The 17,721-nt window shown below is 45.4% G+C and overlaps 1 protein-coding gene across 2 annotated transcripts in view; it reads right to left on the reverse strand.

The window, feature by feature from the left end:
* MTOR (mechanistic target of rapamycin kinase) overlaps positions 1–17,721 on the reverse strand; it is a 1,113,749-nt gene that overhangs the window by 416,304 nt on the left and 679,724 nt on the right. For both annotated transcript variants that reach the window (XM_069241238.1, XM_069241237.1), the window contains 4 exons: positions 15,929–16,044; positions 15,180–15,257; positions 10,648–10,755; positions 5,136–5,261 (listed from right to left, as the gene is read on the reverse strand). In XM_069241238.1, coding sequence (XP_069097339.1) covers positions 5,136–5,261; positions 10,648–10,755; positions 15,180–15,257; positions 15,929–16,044 — 428 coding nt within the window. The remainder of the gene's footprint in view (positions 1–5,135; positions 5,262–10,647; positions 10,756–15,179; positions 15,258–15,928; positions 16,045–17,721) is intronic.

The raw sequence follows: 17,721 nt of genomic DNA on the forward strand, positions 1-17,721 counted from the left end.
GTGACAGAAAGTTCTGGAATCTGAGAGGAGCCACAAATTTCCTTCCACCCAGCGTTCCCCCCAAGTCTCCCGATAAATATGATACCTCACTTGTGTGGTTAGGCCTGGTGCCCGCGACAGGAAGAGATCACACAACGGTCAATGTTGGTCCTTACGTGAGGCAGCTGTTGACCCTGGGGTGATCCATTCCTGACACAGGCACTAGGTGTAGGCACTCAAGTGGGGTAGTGTTTTTATCAGGACAGGTGAGGAGTCACTGGGTGGTAGGAATGTTGTGGATCCCAGCATATTCCTGTAGTTTGTGTGACAGAAATGCGAGAAAAATTGAGTTTTTTTTTCAACATTTCAGCTTTGCAGGGTATTCTGGGTATGAAAACTTTGGGGAATCCACACAAGTCACACCTCTGTGGACTCCCCCGAATGTCTAGTTTCCAGAAATGTTTGGGTTTAGTGTGTTTCTCTATGTGGCCGCCGAATCCAGGACCAAAAACACAGGTGCCTGCCTTACAAAAACAGTTTGTTTTGCCATAGATAATTTTGATGTCTCCACAATATGATTTGGGTGGTGGAATTTGGGACTGAACTAAATTGGGGAGCTCCCAAGAGAGAGAGAGATATATATATATATATATATATATATATATATATATATATATATCTCTCTCTCTCTCTCTCTCTCTCTCTCTCTCTCTCTCTCTCTCCTCTCTCTCTCTCTCTCTCTCTCTCTCTCTCTCTCTCTCTCTCTCTCTCTCTCTCTCTCTCTCTCTCTCTCTCTCTCTCTCTCTCTCTCTCTCTCTCTCTCTCTCTCTCTCTCTCTCTCTCTCTCTCTCTCTCTCTCTCTCTCTCCTTGCTGCCGCATTCACCTGCTCTCTGGGTTGGCCTAACACACAGTTGCACGAACCGTTTGCGAAGGGACAGCAGGACTGTCCTCATCACCTCCCTCATAATGTACTGGAAGAGGAGTTATCGAATGGGACTCCTCTGACTGAAAAATCACTCCCAGAGTCTGCGCCATTGTCCTATCCCTCAGATGCTGTCCAGTATCTGATGTCTCAGTCTCTGATCCTATGTCAGAGCGGTCCTCTATAACCCGAGTGCAGGCAGCAGTCATCCATCAAGATGCCATCTCTGCTATTGGCTAAACTGTTGCTCTAAAACACTAGCCTACGTAGACAGTCACAAAATCGACGGTGTGTGTGAGATACGTGCAACAGTAGAGGCCACCTTACCTGCGCTTCTTCCCTCAATCAGCACGTACTTTCAAGACACTCAAAAAACACCTTGTCACATACCATTCGTCACAGTCTTTACCACCTCCTGCGCCCAGTCCAACAATCATTATTGGTGCTCCCACTCCCTCCTCCTCGGATTCCCTCATTACCACCCAGCAAAAGTGCCCTTCATCTCTCCATAGCCGCCCTCCACCCCGCACATACATTTCATTGGTATTATAGCGCAGGTAATGGCTGACTTTACTAATGTACTCAGCTATTTACATAAAATACAGATTTGCTCTTTGCAGTAGGCATATAAACCTTCTGCGCTTCTTTATGGCACTAAAACTGCCACTAGACAAGTCGGACCCTTTTCCCCCCAGGGAAACCACACACATATTGACAAAAGTGATATATATATGACAGCCAACCACCTGGAACTCAACTGAAGCAAAACCGAAATAATCCTCTTTGGCCCACACAAAAACACCTGGTGGCCCACCACGCTAGGCCCTGCACCCACCCCCGCCAACCACGCACGCAACCTCAGCATCATCCTAGACTCCTCCCTCTCGATGACCCAACAAATCAACGCTCTCACCTCCTCATGCTTCAACACACTCTGCATACTGAAAAAAACATTCAAATGGATCCCCACTGAGACCAGAAAAACTGTCACTCACGCACTCATCAGCAGCAGGCTTGATTACGGAAACGCCCTCTACGCCGGCACCACTCTAAAACTCAAGCACAAACTACACGCATCCAGAACTCAGCAGCACGACTCATCCTCGACCTCCCCCGACACGAACACATCTCTCCACACCTCAAATCCCTCCACTGGCTCCCCATTGACAAAAGGATCACCTTCAAGATCCTCATCCTCGCACACAAATCACTCCACAACACAGGCCCTGCCTACCTCAACGAGAGTCACCTTCCACACCCCCACACGAAACGTCCGCTCAGCTGACCTCTCTCTCGCCTCTGTCCCCCGCATCAAACACACCACCACCGGGGGCAGATCCTTCTCCTACCTTGCACCCAAAACCTGGAACGCCCTCCCAACCCACCTTCGCAAGACCCAAAACCTACTTCTTTTTAGGAAGGGCCTCAAAACCTGGCTTTTCGAACAGTGAACCTCCCAGCCCCTTTCCCTCCCCCCATCCCCCCCCCAGCGCCTTGAGACCCTCACGGGTGAGTAGCGCGCTTTATAAATCTCTTTGATTGATTGATATATATAGATCTACCTCTATATATATATCTATCTACATAGATACATCTATAGATATATCCATGTACATAGATATATCTATCTACATAGATATATATATAGAGATCTATATATAGATCTATTGTTTTTAGTTGTTGTATGGTTTCCTTGGGGGCCAAAATGCCCCCCAGGGAAACCCTACAACATCTAAAAAAAATATTGCCCCCACAGGGGGTCGCCCTGCCCACGGGCGACCCCCTGTCCTTTTATTTTATTTTTGTATTTTATTTTTTGAAAAAAAAAAAAAATTCCCTGGGGGGGAATGGGGCGCAATCGCGACCCCCCCCCCCCCACCCCCCTCCACCCCCAGGGGGCACCTACCTTTTAAAAAAAATGTTCAGAGGGGGCCGACCCCCCCTAGTGAAATCCCTGGCGTCTAGTGGTGTTTCCTGGCCCCCGAGCGCAGCTGTGCTGCGATCGGGGGCCAGGAAACACTTTCAGAAGGCCTCGTAAGAAAGGGGAGACTCTCCCCTTTCTTACGAGGCCTTCTGAAACTGTTGCCTGGCCCCCGATCGCAGCTGTGCTGCGATCGGGGGCCAGGAAACACTTTCAACCAGAACCAGTTTAACCAGAACCACTTTATCAACCAGAATTGGCATATTGGAGTCTCCCCTTTCTTACGAGGCCTTTTGAAAGTGTTTCCTGGCCCCCCGATCGCAGCTGTGCTGCGACCGGGGGCCAGGAAACACTTTCAGGAAGGCCTCGTAAGAAAGGGGAGAGTCTCCAATATGCCAATTCTGGTTGATAAGGTTGCAAGCCTCTGAGCTCAAGGAACAAAACACGGTTATTTACTATTTTTCTCTTTGGTGTCTTTGCTGTTGGAATCATAAGAAGATCTTTCTGAAATCCTAAACTGATTCGTTTGTCTAACCTTTATCTTACAATTTCATTTTGGGCTCCTGAACTTTTCCCCTTATTCTTCTTTCTTGGTACAGTCCTGCTAGTTTGGAAACAATTGATCAAAAGAAAGAGCAGAGAGTAAATTGACAGTTGCAGCTTTGTTGAAGCAGTGGGTTAGTCAGTCTCTTTAACCCCTTAAATGCGGGCGACGGCCACTGGCTGACGCCCGCACTACCTCCCTGGTGCGGGTCACGACCAGTGGCCGACACCAGGGAGGGTGTTAATAAATCCTCGGGTGCGTTGCACCCGAGGATTTTTCTTTTCCCGGGAGACACAGAAGCTTCCGTGTCTCCCCCCCATCCCCCACCCGCCCCTTTTTTGACGTCAGCGCGCCACGAGGCGCGCTGACGTTACAAAGTTGTTTTCCCCATCGAAGCAGGAAGCAGCCTTGCGGCCGCTTCCTGCTTCTATGGGGAAAACGGCCTTCCTCACGTTCGGGAAGGCCTCGTAAGAAAGGGGAGAGTCTTTATACTTTTACTTTATACTATATAGTTTTGTTCCTTGAGCTCAGAGGCTTGCAACCTTATCAACCAGAATTGGCATATGATAAGCTTAGGTACTTTTCAACCTGAAAGGTCATTCAAAATGAGCAGCATCCTCAGGAGAGCACTGGTACTCATTGAGGTGTGTGACGGCTAACAACACCTGGTTAAAAACTATCTTGAAGCAGGACACCAGAGGATAATGTTTTTATTAGTTATGCCTACTAGCGATATTAATACATAAAACTGTTCTGTTCGACCAAAAAAATAAAATAATAATTGCACTTCGTCCTACAGATTTCATTCTTCCTTACCAGTACCTTCGTTTAATAAAATACACATAAATTTGAAATTAAACTAAAGCACTTTGAATGAAGCATATGACCCAAGACCACAGAATGGCCCTATGGATATGACATGCATAACAGCTACCCAGCAATGGTTAAAAAAGACAAACTAAGATATCCAAATGCAAATATTTTGTCTCAATGGACCAGATTGCAAATATCCAGCTGGAATACTACAGCTGAAGCCTTCTAATAGGTGGGGATAAGTCTGTAGGGTTTCTATTGTTGCAGTGGTGATTTTGGGGCTGCAGCATGCCAGGAGTAATGATTGTGTGTCTGTGAGGTGTTGTGAGGCTTGAGAGATGAAGTTTAGGAGGAACAAAAGGTACGAAATAGGAACACAAATTTGATCATAGTGTGGTAATGGTACATAGGCTTTTTGGTGCAAGCATGCTGTAAATGCAACTCAAATGGAAAGATTCACAAAAATGTTTGTTCCAAGGAATTGTTCTAGTGATGATGGAAAGACGTTTAATAGTCAATCAAGGACAAAGCTAAACACATTACCCTTGCAATATTTGATTGGGGATTAAGTATATGTGTTAGAAAGAATACAGCAATTTATTCTAGCTTTGCAGATTAGGCTTGAAAAGCGAGAAACACCTCCACAGTGTTGGAGGTGCACCGTGGGTCCACCAAGCAAACTATGGGACAAGGAATTCATCTCTATGGTTAAGCGTAGCAGGAAGTGAGTAGTTAAATATATCTTTGAAATAATGGCAGCATTCTGTAGGACTGACTGTTGATATTCACACTCTGTGCAAGTGAGGCATTGTTACTCAAAGCAATAATGGTCTTGACTAAACTAAATCTCATTTGAATGCTTCCTTGTTGGAGAGACTTAAGATGACGCGATTCATAAGTGATGTGACTGGCACTTTCACACCTTCTCCTGTAGAACATGTGCAGGGGTACTCACCAGACGGCCACTCTTGCCGCAGAGGCTAGCATACTTGAGCCAGGTCCTCATGTCCTCATGGGGGGTCACAACTAGAGATTGAACCATTAGGATTCTCTGCCAATCTTCGACAATCCGTTGACAGCCCTGAAGAAATAAGGAGGAGGTAAATACAGTGCATACAGGCAGTTACTAGATCCCAAAGCACCAGCCGAAAACTCCAGACCTAAAAGAAAATGGGATGAACACAGTGCAAACTCCCAACCAACATCCCTGCTTCAACTGGAAAAGGATCCAGCCTGAAAACAAAAGAATAGGGTGAATGTAGAACATGTGAGTAAGCCACAGGGTGGAGAAGAAAAATGCTGCCTATCTACAACTACCATATTTCTGCATGGATAACCTTCATAAGTAAATCTACCACATACACTTATCCTTTGTATTGTGATCCCTCTGCTAACCCTTCAATCAGGAATCTAAAATGGTTTTCGGGCCAACCTGTGATAGCAGAAGGTTTATGGATTATCAAGAATGAAAACTCTTCTGCCTTCCAGAAGCACCATTGAACTGAGATGTCATTTTACAGAGTAAGGAAGTTCATTGCCTGGAGAAGTGGTGGGCACTGATACTGTTAATCTATATTATTGGTATAGTAACATAGTGATTGCATTGCTAACTTAGTGAAAAAGTTAATTACCTTTGGCAATGATCTTTCTGGTGGCCTATTCAGCCCCCGCTTCCAATGCCAACGGGACCTGATCTATGGTCAGCATCTTGAACTTCTCCTTCCTGGGGTAGAGGTTCAGGGCCCTGAGGTCTAGGATCAGACACAGACCACCATCCTTCTTGGGAACAAGGAAGTACAGTGAACAGCATCCTTGCCCAATCTCCTGCCTTGGCACCAACCTCATCACTCCTTTCTGAAGAAGCACTAACATTATTTTCTGCAAGATGAAAAAGGAGGGAGGGCAGGGAGGAGGGAGGAGTGAGGTGGGGTAAGGATGAACCTAAAGGTAGGGTAGGGCAGAGCCCCTTTCTATCATCGGAAGGACCCAGTGGTCTAAAGTAATTGCTGTCAAGGCTGGTAGAAAGGAATACACCCGGCTTCCCTCTTCATGGTGTGCTGGCAGAAGCAAACTAGGCCGGCTTTCCTTGTGGTGCCAGAAGGCTGGCTGGAGGTATCAGCAGCTCTTACCTCTGTATTCTTTAACCAGTGGATTCTGGGGTATTTTTGCCATTTCTGGGAAGACCGGTGCTGACAGAAGATGAACCCTCCGGTGAAGCCTTAGAAGCGTCAAAACTGGCTATAATTATGCTGAGGTTGAGGGTATTGGAGGCCTAAAGATTTGGCTGTAGCCTTGATAACCTTAAATCGCTCCAGAACTTAGACCGCTTTCTAGCCAAGTAGACGGGCACTGTCAAAAGCTAAGACCATGAGGGTGTCCTATACATCCATGGATAACACTGATGTGTGAAGCCAAACCTGATGGTAGACGCCTCCTGATGATCCCCAAAGCACAGATCACTGAGTCCACAGGGTAAAGAACAGACAATCTTGAGGTGTGAACCATTATGGCTGTCTTTAATGATATCGGAGTGCTCTTGGGGACGGACCCGGTAAGGACGCTGAAAGCAGAGGTGGAGTTGCATGTATCTCTGCAGGACTGGGAAGGGGTAACTAACGGATGGCAGGAGCCAGAGGTGTGTCTCTGAAAGGCTCCAGGACAAAAGACATGAACATAGACATGCCATATGGCCGCATGGGACCCACGCCCTGCCAGAGGGGGACATAGCCCATGTAAAGATACTGTACATTGCATTGAGAAAGGCTGTTGGGTCAGATCTGGTGCTGGAATCTGTGCCAGTGGAAGCCTAGTGGCTTGAGGGAACCCCGGTTACAGTGCCAGGGGAGCCAGGTGGTGGATGAGATGACTTCACCGCTCCTAGCTCTGGCTCCAAGAATGAAGATACTGTGCGAGTTGGACGGCACTTAGCAGAGCTACCTTTTGAATGCTTCTTGGGCTTCTTATGTTTCCTGTTTTTGCTGGAGGAGTGTGAAGAAGGTGACCTGATGCGGGCCCGCTGAGCCCAGGTGAGACTTCACAGTGTCCACTGAGAGTGAAGGAGTAAGTGTGTTCAGGTGGCCCTGATGATGGAACAGAAGACAGTGCCTGTAAGGGACTGAGGGTCAGAAAACCTAAAAACCTGCAGTCAGTAAATCTGGTCTTCTGAGGCATGCACTGGGGGAAGAGGGGCGGTGGGATGGCCAGGGGAGGGGGGGGTGCCACCGGTGTGATTAAAAAAGGTTGGCTGTGGGTACCTTAGACTACCCACAATTATTACATAGCCCTAGTGAATAAGAGGAGCAACCTTGGATTTAGCAGTTACACAGGGTAACATACAACATAGGCACTATCTTAAACAGTCTACAACGTCAAAAATTTAGCTTTTGGACTATACCAAAACACAATGTACCCTAGGGATCCAAAAATGTACACCATAGTAAGGATACTAGAAGACTATGTCACCAAAGGCAAAATGCTTTAATTCTGGATATTATTTTTTTTTATAACAACACTGCACATTCTAGGAGTTGTGGTGCAGGTTTACATCAGTTGAAACAATGGAACTAAGACAACTTAAAATAAATATTTGCACAAATAAAGCACAGGAGAAGAGGATAGTGTCTTTGGTTACATGGAACCATCTGATAACCTTACAGTTTAGCTGCAGTTAGAATGTTGCAGGCTGTGGCTTTCAGATAGGTCACTGAATACAACAGTTAAAGAATTGGGTGACTCACGTGCACACATCAGTAGAACATTATGTTTGCGATTTTGCAATTCTTTGGTTTAACCTTTTCAACAGATGTTGAAGTGTGGGATTCCTGCTTGTTGCCAGGATTTCAGTTTCTGCCTATGGAGGAGCCACAGCAGTTTACAGTCTACTCATTTTTGGCCTGCAGAAGTGTCCTGTTAGCCAGGTATACGTGGAGACAGGAATACTTTTATTAAGAGTGCTTGATGTCCCAAGGGAGCCCTACAAATATAGTACTAGTCCTAGCCAGTTGTAGTCTCTGTATGTGATGAATGATGTAAATGCCCAATTACCAAGGGCAAAGGCACATTCTAAACACCTTAATATGTGATTGTAGGCACAGGTGCTGCACATTCTGTCCCGTAAACAGATGTATTTGTACAAGTTACCCTTCCCAGCACTGGTGACTATCTCCTAACAGAATGTTCTCAGTACCACCGACACAAATGCTAAGCTGTGCCCCAGCTTCAAGAATGTGGTAACAGACTACTCTGGATTCCGGGAACCAAACTGGAACACGCCAAAGACAATACTATTACACTTGAAAAGGGAAGGTCAGAGCAACAGAGGTAAATGCAAGGAACTACTGCTCTGTGGGACAGGGCTTCATGGAGCATTGTGCCCAGGTCTCTGCTCTAGAGCAATGCCCCAGGATCATCACATCCTATTGGGGTGCATGATCACTAGGATCATAAGAAAATCTACGTCTTTGTTACCTTGACTTTGGCCATCCTAGTTAAAGGAAAACGCCTGCTCTCACTAACCAACAGATCTTTAAGATTTATAATGTTTGGCCTCCTTCATTATAACTCACTTGAATCTGTATTCTCCATGGTTGGAACTATTAGTATGCCATCTCTGCACTCCTCTGTATGGACTATGTTACACTCCACTTCAAAACTACCACCAAGATCGCTCTGATTCCATAACTCAATTTGTTGCCAATGAGAAGGAGTAGATCAGCTCCAGCAATGCTTTGGTGTACTGCACCCTATGCAAATGTTTTTAAAGTTAGCTTAATTGATTGATGTATCCAACTCACTCCTGTGGTGCAGGGCCCCATGGAGTACTATGCCCAATCCTGTGGGTGTTAGACAACCAAGAGATCATAATGTATGACCCCTTTTCAGTACCGTACGGGTTCCAGTGATAGCGGACTACATTGCTTTTATGTGGCACTTGAGTACTCTAGTTTAGACTGTGCATGACCCTCATTTTATTTGACTGCACACAGATGTTTCATCTGTTTATTTTGTGTGGCTTCACCACATAGCTCCAGGTGTGACTGCTCATTTCTTTACTGGTGTGTGACCACTCATTGCTTTGGTTTTCATTAACAGATTATTGCTCTGGTTTTGGATGTGCATTGCTCACATTTTGACTGTATGTTGCTATGATGTGTAGCACAATGTGTAGCTTTGGTATTCTGTGACAGCACAATATTCTGGGTTTTACTGCACATCTTTTTGGTACTGCCACTGCTCTAATTGTGATTGTGTATAACACTAATTTGGTTTGAACTTGATTCTTATGAATATGCTTTCCCTGGATTTTCAAACATCCTTAATTAATTCTTTTTTGTGTACCTCTCCAACTTTGTCATGATCTGTGATCACACACTGTTCATGTTTTGAAAGTGCATCACCAGTTTAACATAAAGGCGCAAATGTAATGGTGGCTCTTGTAACAAAACTCTGTTTTTGTAACTCCTGAACCTTCTGCTCCTTTCATCAATAACAACTGACTGTTCATTATTGGGAAAGCATTTGCTTTCAAAACATGCCCTGCTCTAGCCTCAGCAGACAAAACATCACTCACTTTTTGTGAATGACACTAAGCATCGCTTTTCCTGCACTATGCTTTGGTTCACTGTGGCAGTGCATCAATGTATTCCCTGGTAATCTGCATTACCACAGCTCTGAGACTCAGACTGCACACTGCTATGTTTTGACAACATATGTTCTAGGTTTTGAATGCAAATTGCAGTGGTTTTCAATTCACATTGCTCTTGCTTTGACTAGGAATGTTATGTAAATCCCCACCGCTCACTTCTTAAGCGACCACGCAGTGCTCTTTCTACATGGGACTGGTTCATGTTTTGCCTTTTTGTGAGCATTGCTGTGGTTGCTTTTGACTGGTCATGTTTTTGAGTGTTATGCAACTCTCTGGTTTCCACTGACAGTGCACCATTCTATTACCCTCAACTCTCCACTACTGTTGTAATCATTACATATTGTTATAGCTGCATGTCACCACTCATTGTTCCATTTCTGAAACTGAGCAATGTTTTGGTACTGAACACACTTCACTCTGAGTATGATGATGTTTTACTATGGTTATGTGAAAAATCCCCTCTAGCTAGCCAAAATGCCACAGCACTTTGTTTCTGAGTGACCATGCACTGCTCTTTCTTTGCTGGATTATGAACTGTTCTGGTTTGTACTCAGGTTTCTCAAGATCACTCGTGGTTTAGAGAGGAAACATGCAATGCTATGGTTTCATATGACAGCATTTCACTTGGAATTTGCCAACCTGTTGGTAAGGCTTTATTTGAATGAATCACTTTGATATTAACAAGGCGCTTCTATGATGTGATGGGAGTGTCCATCTCTTTAGTGTAGTGTGACTGTGTATCTTTATGATGTTATGGGACAGCTCATCTTTCAACTTTTCTGTGACCATATGTCGCTCTTTTATTATTAAATTCAGTACTCACCTGCAGCCTCTCCCACCACGTCTGGCGAATTATGTCTCTGCGTTCAGGGACTAGTTTATACTGGATAACCTCTTCTAACTCTGACAACATCTGGCAGGACACCATTGCCTAGAACGGACAAAACCCACATGTAATTTTTTTAGGACAAGGTAAACAGAACGCATGGGGCCAAACACTGGAGAGTGAAATATATAGAAACAGCCACAATGTAATGAGTCTAGAACACAGATATGTGATGCAGTCAGAATGCAATAAGAAACGGTATACAGGACAGAAATTGATGCATCAAGTAAAAAAAGGAAAGATAAGTGAAGACACAATAATGAAGATGAGGAAACGGGCAGCAGGTCAAGGGAGAAGGTACAAAGGCAACAGGGTCCTCATGAGAAGAGGCAGAAAGAGAAGAGTGAAGTTATGAAAATAGAACAGTGATAGAAATCAATTGATAGATCAAAAAATGAGGAACGGAAGAACAGGGGTTAGTTAATAGTACAGGATCCGGTGCCGGTATCATACAAATGTGTAAGCTATCTTCATTCTTGTGGCGAGTCAGTAATATATTTAATGCTTATCATTATCATCAGTACATTCCATCCGCTGCTTGTACTAAACATAATGAACTTCACATTCCTGCAGGTCCAGGCAACTAGTAAATAATATTGTGAGTAAAGTCCTGTGTAAGAAAGAGGTTGCCAGCCCTTGCAAGACTTAATACTAGAGGAAAGCTACCACTCTAATGCCATTCAGCAGGGTTAAGGTTTAGTGAAAAGCAGGTATAATGCACAAACTCTTGAAATAGATACAAGGATGGAGAAAGAATGTAGCTTTTTATAGCACTTAGAGAACCCTTTACAATACTTCGATGCAATGATGTCCAACTTCATACCAGCACTTTAAGTATCTAACACCTCTGATCAGTTAGAGACCCTATCTAGTCACATTTTTTTAAAAATCTCAGAACCATTTCTAATCCCTCGGTTTAAAAATACTACCTAAACCTTGTCACCTCATCAGGTGCCTACCTAGCCCCTTACTCAGTGTTAAGACCCTACCTAGCCTCTCTCATTACCTCAGCCACAATGTACCTGCTCTCCAACACTTGGAGTTTTAGAATAGGAAACCTTGGTCTCAGCATTTCTCTGTTAAAATATCCACAGCAATATCCCTAATAAAAAGTCCTGATGTTAAATATTTCAGCTTTTGAAATACTGCAGTGCTGGAATTTTTTTATTTTTTTATTTGTCACACCATTTTCTTGTAAGTGATGGGGAACCACTCCCAAGCGTCCTGTTTTTTGTTTACCTTTTTTAATTGCAGCATCACTGCATTTTATCATTTTCTGCTGCTCCTTCTTTCCCTCCCTTTCTTGCTTAAACCGTCTATCAACCCAACCTCCCCCTCAACAGGGGTTTGCATCAGAGATACACTATATTGCATTATTGTCATAAATGAACGGGTCACTTAGCAGCAAAAAACTACATATCCCAGGTATCCACAAGAGCAAGCACTTCTGTTTCCATTATTCTTTACATTAGGTATGCAGTTCAGGATTTTCTTTACTGTACACCACCTCGGTAAAGCACTAGGGCGGCCATTCCAACCGCGGCGGGCACCGCCGAATGACCGCACCGCGGTCAAAAGACCGCGGCGGCCATTCTGGCTTTCCCGCTGGGCCGGCGGGCGACCGCCAAAAGGCCGCCCAGTGGGAAAGACCCAGCAACGATGAAGCCGGCTCCGAATGGAGCCGGCGGAGTTGTTGGGGTGCGACGGGTGCAGTGGCACCCGTCGCGATTTTCAGTGTCTGCAAAGCAGACACTGAAAATCATTATGGGGCCCTGTTAGGGGGCCCCACGACACCCGTTCCCGCCATCCTGTTCCTGGCGGTAAAAACCACCAGGAACGGGATGGCGGGAAGGGGGTCGGAATTCCCATGGCAGCGCTGCATGCAGCGCCGCCATGGAGGATTCCCTGGGCCAGGGGAAAACCGGCGGGAAACCGCCGGTTCCCCTTTTCTGACCACGGCTTTACCGCCGCGGTCAGAATGGCCCAGGAAGCACCGCCAGCCTGTTGGCGGTGCTTCCGCGGTCGTTGGCCCTGGCGGTCGGTGACCGCCAGGGTCAGAATGACCCCCTAGGTCTGCTAAACTATGAAGTCAGTGACCCGACAGAAAAGGGGGTGTAGGAAAGTGCCTCTTTTGGCATAGTTACACCCCAAAACACACACACACACACACCTTGACTGAATGTGTGCTGGGATCCTGCTTACCAGGCCCCAGCACCAGTGCTCTTTCCCTAAACTGTACCACTGTTTACACAACTGGCACCCCCTGGCACACAGCTAAGTCCCTTGTAAAAGGTACCAGTGGTACCAAGGGCTCTGTGGCCAGGGATGGCTGCAGCATGTATTGTGCCACCCTAAGGTACCCCCTCACCAAACACATGTACACTGCCATTGCAGACTGTGTGTGTTGGTGGGGAGAAAAAGGTAAAGTCGACATGGCACCTCTCCCATGGTGCCATGCCCACAAACCACTTCCTCTAGCATAGTTAAGTCACCTCTTTAGCAGGCCTTCCAGTCCTAAGGCTGGGTGCCCTATACCACAGGAGTGGGCAGAGCTGCATGAGCCATTTGCCTCTGCGGTGTCTAAGTATATTCTTAGACATTGTAAGTGCAGTGCAGCCATTTTAAGTACATGGCCTGGGAGTTGCATTTATGAACTCCACAGCTCCATGATGGCTTCACTGAAGACTGGCAAGTTTGGTATCAAACTTCTCAGCACAATAAACCAACACTGATGCCAGTTTTGGATTTATTGTAAAATGCACACAGATAGCATCTTAGAGATGCCCCCTGTATTTCACTCAACCCTCTAGTGGAGGGCTGACCGGTCTATGCCAGCCTGCCACTAACAGACAAGTTTCTGACTCCATGTGGTGAGAGCTTTTGTACTCTCTGGGGTCGGGAACTAAGCCTCCCCCCCCTGCAGGAACTGAAACACTTGGTAGTGAGCCTCAAAGGCTCAGGACTCCTACTAATGTGCACCCAGGGTACTACAGTTAGTGCTCTGGGAGCCTTGCCGCTCTACACCCGATGCCAACGGCCTGAGTCCAGGTGGCCCACCGGTCCAGAGAAGGTCCCCAGGAGATTCCGACCTCAAATCCACCCTGGGTTGACCCCTTCTGGCCAGTATGATGCCACCTGCATCCTAAATCAAGAGGACCCCACTGACCATGACTGGATCAGACAGACATCCAAAGACACCCCTGGCACCTGCAGCCCCCTGGCCTTGGGGAATCCCACTGAAAGTCCAGTAACACCCACGGGGCAACTTTTTTACTTGTCCAGCCCTTGGTTTTCCGGAACCGATCCCCGGGACCCAGCCTGCAGCATCTTTTGTGACCGCCTCCCTAGGGTACCCCATTGAAAAGCACTGGGTGTCCAGCATAGTGTTTGCAAACCGGCGGCCATGTGCCACTGAGGGTGTGTGTTTCGTGATGACTTGTGGCCCCCCAGTGCTGACCTAATCCCCCCAGGCCTGTGTCCTGAAACTGGGGGTACTAACCTGCAACCTGTTTTCTACTGAGCATCCCCAGTCCTCATAGAATTCCATTAAAAAAACCGATGCCAACTTTGATCTCTTCACCCAGCTGTTCCCGTTTTGTTGGTGGTGCACTTTTGGGGTCAACTTGAACTTTGATCTGTGGACATCCTAACCCCTGAAGACTGGGATCGTAAGTCGAGTACTAACCTGCTAAATGTATTAACACTTTTCCTCCCCTAGGACTGCATTGATTCCTGAGAAAAATTGCACTGTCAACTTTTAAAACTGAAAAGTGTTACTTGCTTGTTAACTGCTTTATTTGCAAAACCCAAACTAAGTACATTTGATACATATGTCTGATACCTACTTAAAACTGTACTTACCAGCAACAAAGGCCTTCTGGTTCTAGTAATAAAGAAACAAAAATAAAAGTTTGCTATATAAAAACATTGGCCTGGAGTAAGTCATTGAGTGTGTGCCTCATTTCTTGACTGTGTGTGTACAACAAATAGTTTGCACTACCCTCTAAAAAGCCTAACTGCTCAACCACACTACCACAAAAGAGAGCATTAGTATCATCTACTTTAGCCTCTGGGGAACCCCTGGACTCTGTACACACTGTGCCTCATTTTGGTATAGTATATACAGAGCCAGCTTCCTACAGGGGACACCCTCAGGCAGCAAATGAAATGGCCTGATTTGCAGCATACCCACATGACTAAGGCATTATGAAGGCATGGGGGAGCAATGAAAAAGGATAGGAGAAATGAAAAGGACAGGCAAATGACAGAGCAGGAACTACAGAAAGGTAAAAAAAAAATGCAAAGAAATATAGTGAAAACAAAACGGACATCAAGAAAAAACAGAAGAAGGATTAACAGTGAGAAGTGGTAAAAAAAACAAAAAACAGATACCAGAATAAAGAACCACAAATGATGTCCCAAAAGAGAAAAGTGAGACAGAGGTAAGATGTATTAAGTCCAATACTTACTCCGTATGCTCGACTGTAGCTCTCCCCAGCCATGGCAGTCAGTTCTGCATCAAGAAGGTCTCTGGCTTTATCAATGCACTATAATATAAAACAGAAATTTACAGAATATTCCTGAAGGAGAGCATTTACTGGAGAGAGGGTGGGGAATACAGTCCTTCCAGTGCCTCCAAGGGGAATAGCATGATTACTGCAGAAGGCATGCAAGAGTCACTGCTTTACAAATGGCCTTCACATTCTCTGGAGTAAATTTGTTCAATATTCACTGTTACTATCCTTGCATGAACTGCTTTTTTATTCTTCACCCTTCAGCTACAATTTCTTTCATACATCTTTACCCGCTGCTTCAACTCAACTGCCAGCTCACCAACAGAATGGTTCAAAGCCTGCTTTCTAACAAACCATTAACCAACCCCAAATTGTGGACATCTACAAACTTCAGCTTTAAATGTATCCTGCTTCCTTCCTCCGCATCACTCCTGCAACACTGATCCTCTATGACCTCTAATGGCATACCATCACTCTCTCTAACTTATAATTCTCAGTCTCACCATTCACTCTAAACTATTACTGCTCTCTACACACTCTAGAATTTTTTCAAATCTTCAGAAAAATAAAGAACTTTAGTCTTTGGAGTTGGCCTTTCCTGCTGCCATGCAGTGAAATTACAAGGCTCTTGTGTGAGTAACCTGAGAGGTGATAATTCGACCAGCAAGCACAGTTCTTGCTGTCAGAAAGGTTTTTATCTTTACCTGCTGTGCCAATGAGAATAGGTCCTGATGCAGTGCCAGGACTGCTCTGTAGAAAGCTCCATCGTGGGTGTCCCGGGGGATCATACAGGTGTATTCCTCCATACTGTCCCACTGACCTGAGAGAGGAGTAAAGCAACACATGCAGTGAGACACAAACTATTGCAACCCTATTTACATTCGCTTTCCCTGTGCAGTTAATGTTCACCCCCTTCTCCTATGTACACCACACAAACTTCATTTCCTATCCATAATCATCACTACCCTTGTATATGTACCCCTTGTGCACATGCACACTTATGGTATTAAAGTTGATGGGGGTTCAATGCTGGACACATTACAAAACCTAAAAAGACTGAAAATTCATAACTTATGATATTGCTTTCACCTAATCTCTTACCACTGTTGTACTGATTTAAAATCAGAGCAACCCTAGCTATATGCTCGGAATCAAAGAGGGGTAGGTAAAGTGTGAGCTGCTCTGTACCTTTGTGTCCCACCATATATTACACGCTATGGCAGAGTGGGACCGCACCCTTGAACAAGGTGGGATGAGAGGAGCACACACTAACCCCGCCCTTCGGCGAGATGAGGGAAGAGCGAATACTACACCCCTGCCCTTTGGTAATATGGGAAGGACCTAGTAATCACTCCCAGAACTTAGACAGGCATGATGACTAGAAAACATCTTACACTCTTAGTGAACACAAGTGGTGAGCAGGGCCTGCCACAGCTAGCAGGTAAACCAGGCTTTTGCTTTGCGTTCTTAACCTCCTCCACTCTTGGGCAAATTAGGAGATGGTGGTAGAAACAAATTTCCACTGCAATGAAACAATTATGTGGGTTTGAAGGAGCACCAACACTTTCCCGGCCCTAAGACAAGGCCAGGAGGTGATGATGGCACCAGGACAGTTCTTAGCTGCCCCTATGGAACCTAAAAATCGTCCTCATGACATTGAGTGAGGTTGGGGATCAGTGGTAAAGGTATCCATCCACAGCACTTAGGCATGGCTGAGGAGAGAAGAAGAAAAACACTCAGCCCTTAGGCTAGGCTGGCAGTGTTTAACGCTGGGGAGGGTGAATTACTTTAAATCCACAACTGCCACACAATGAGAATAAACACCAGTCCTTTTGACCAAGGACATTTATTCATCTGAACTTAGAAAAGAAAATATCTTCATCAGCACAGAGATATACTTCATTAGAAACATCCCCTTGAGACAGTCATACACACTAAATTGCTAGGAACAAGCATTTGAAAATGAGAAACTGTACTAACTAGAGGTAGAGCAGCCAGCCCTTGATCAAAACAGGAGGCCAGTCCAGGGCCCAAATGACTAAAACACTATGTGGAAGTTGTCAAGGAGAACGAGCATCACAGAACCACAACAAATTACAGACCAGTCAATCTTAATCATTCACAAAAGACTTTATACAAAGATCAATACTAGCAAAACAAGATGAGCCCGCACCACTCATGATCAGTTACGAATCTGTAACCAGTCGGTTCAGGCCAGAGGGGTGAGAAGAAGGGCCTTTTTAACCTCCTTCTGCATGAATGATAATGATTGAGGGGGGGAGGAAGAAAGATTTAAATTCGTCCACCTATGCTTACTGCAGCACAAGTCCCACTGCTATGCTGCTTTAGATTTTGTCTTCTATTTTGTCTGTTGGAGGGAGTGGGTCAAGTACCTTACTGCACACTGGCTTAGTGGGGCATGTGTATTTTTAAAATGTTCTTTATGTGTGTGATGAATTCTCTGTTTTATATGTAGAGACTGTGGCCTATACAGAAA

The sequence above is a fragment of the Pleurodeles waltl genome, chromosome 6 (genome assembly GCF_031143425.1).
Source record: "Pleurodeles waltl isolate 20211129_DDA chromosome 6, aPleWal1.hap1.20221129, whole genome shotgun sequence".
NCBI lineage: Eukaryota > Metazoa > Chordata > Amphibia > Caudata > Salamandridae > Pleurodeles > Pleurodeles waltl.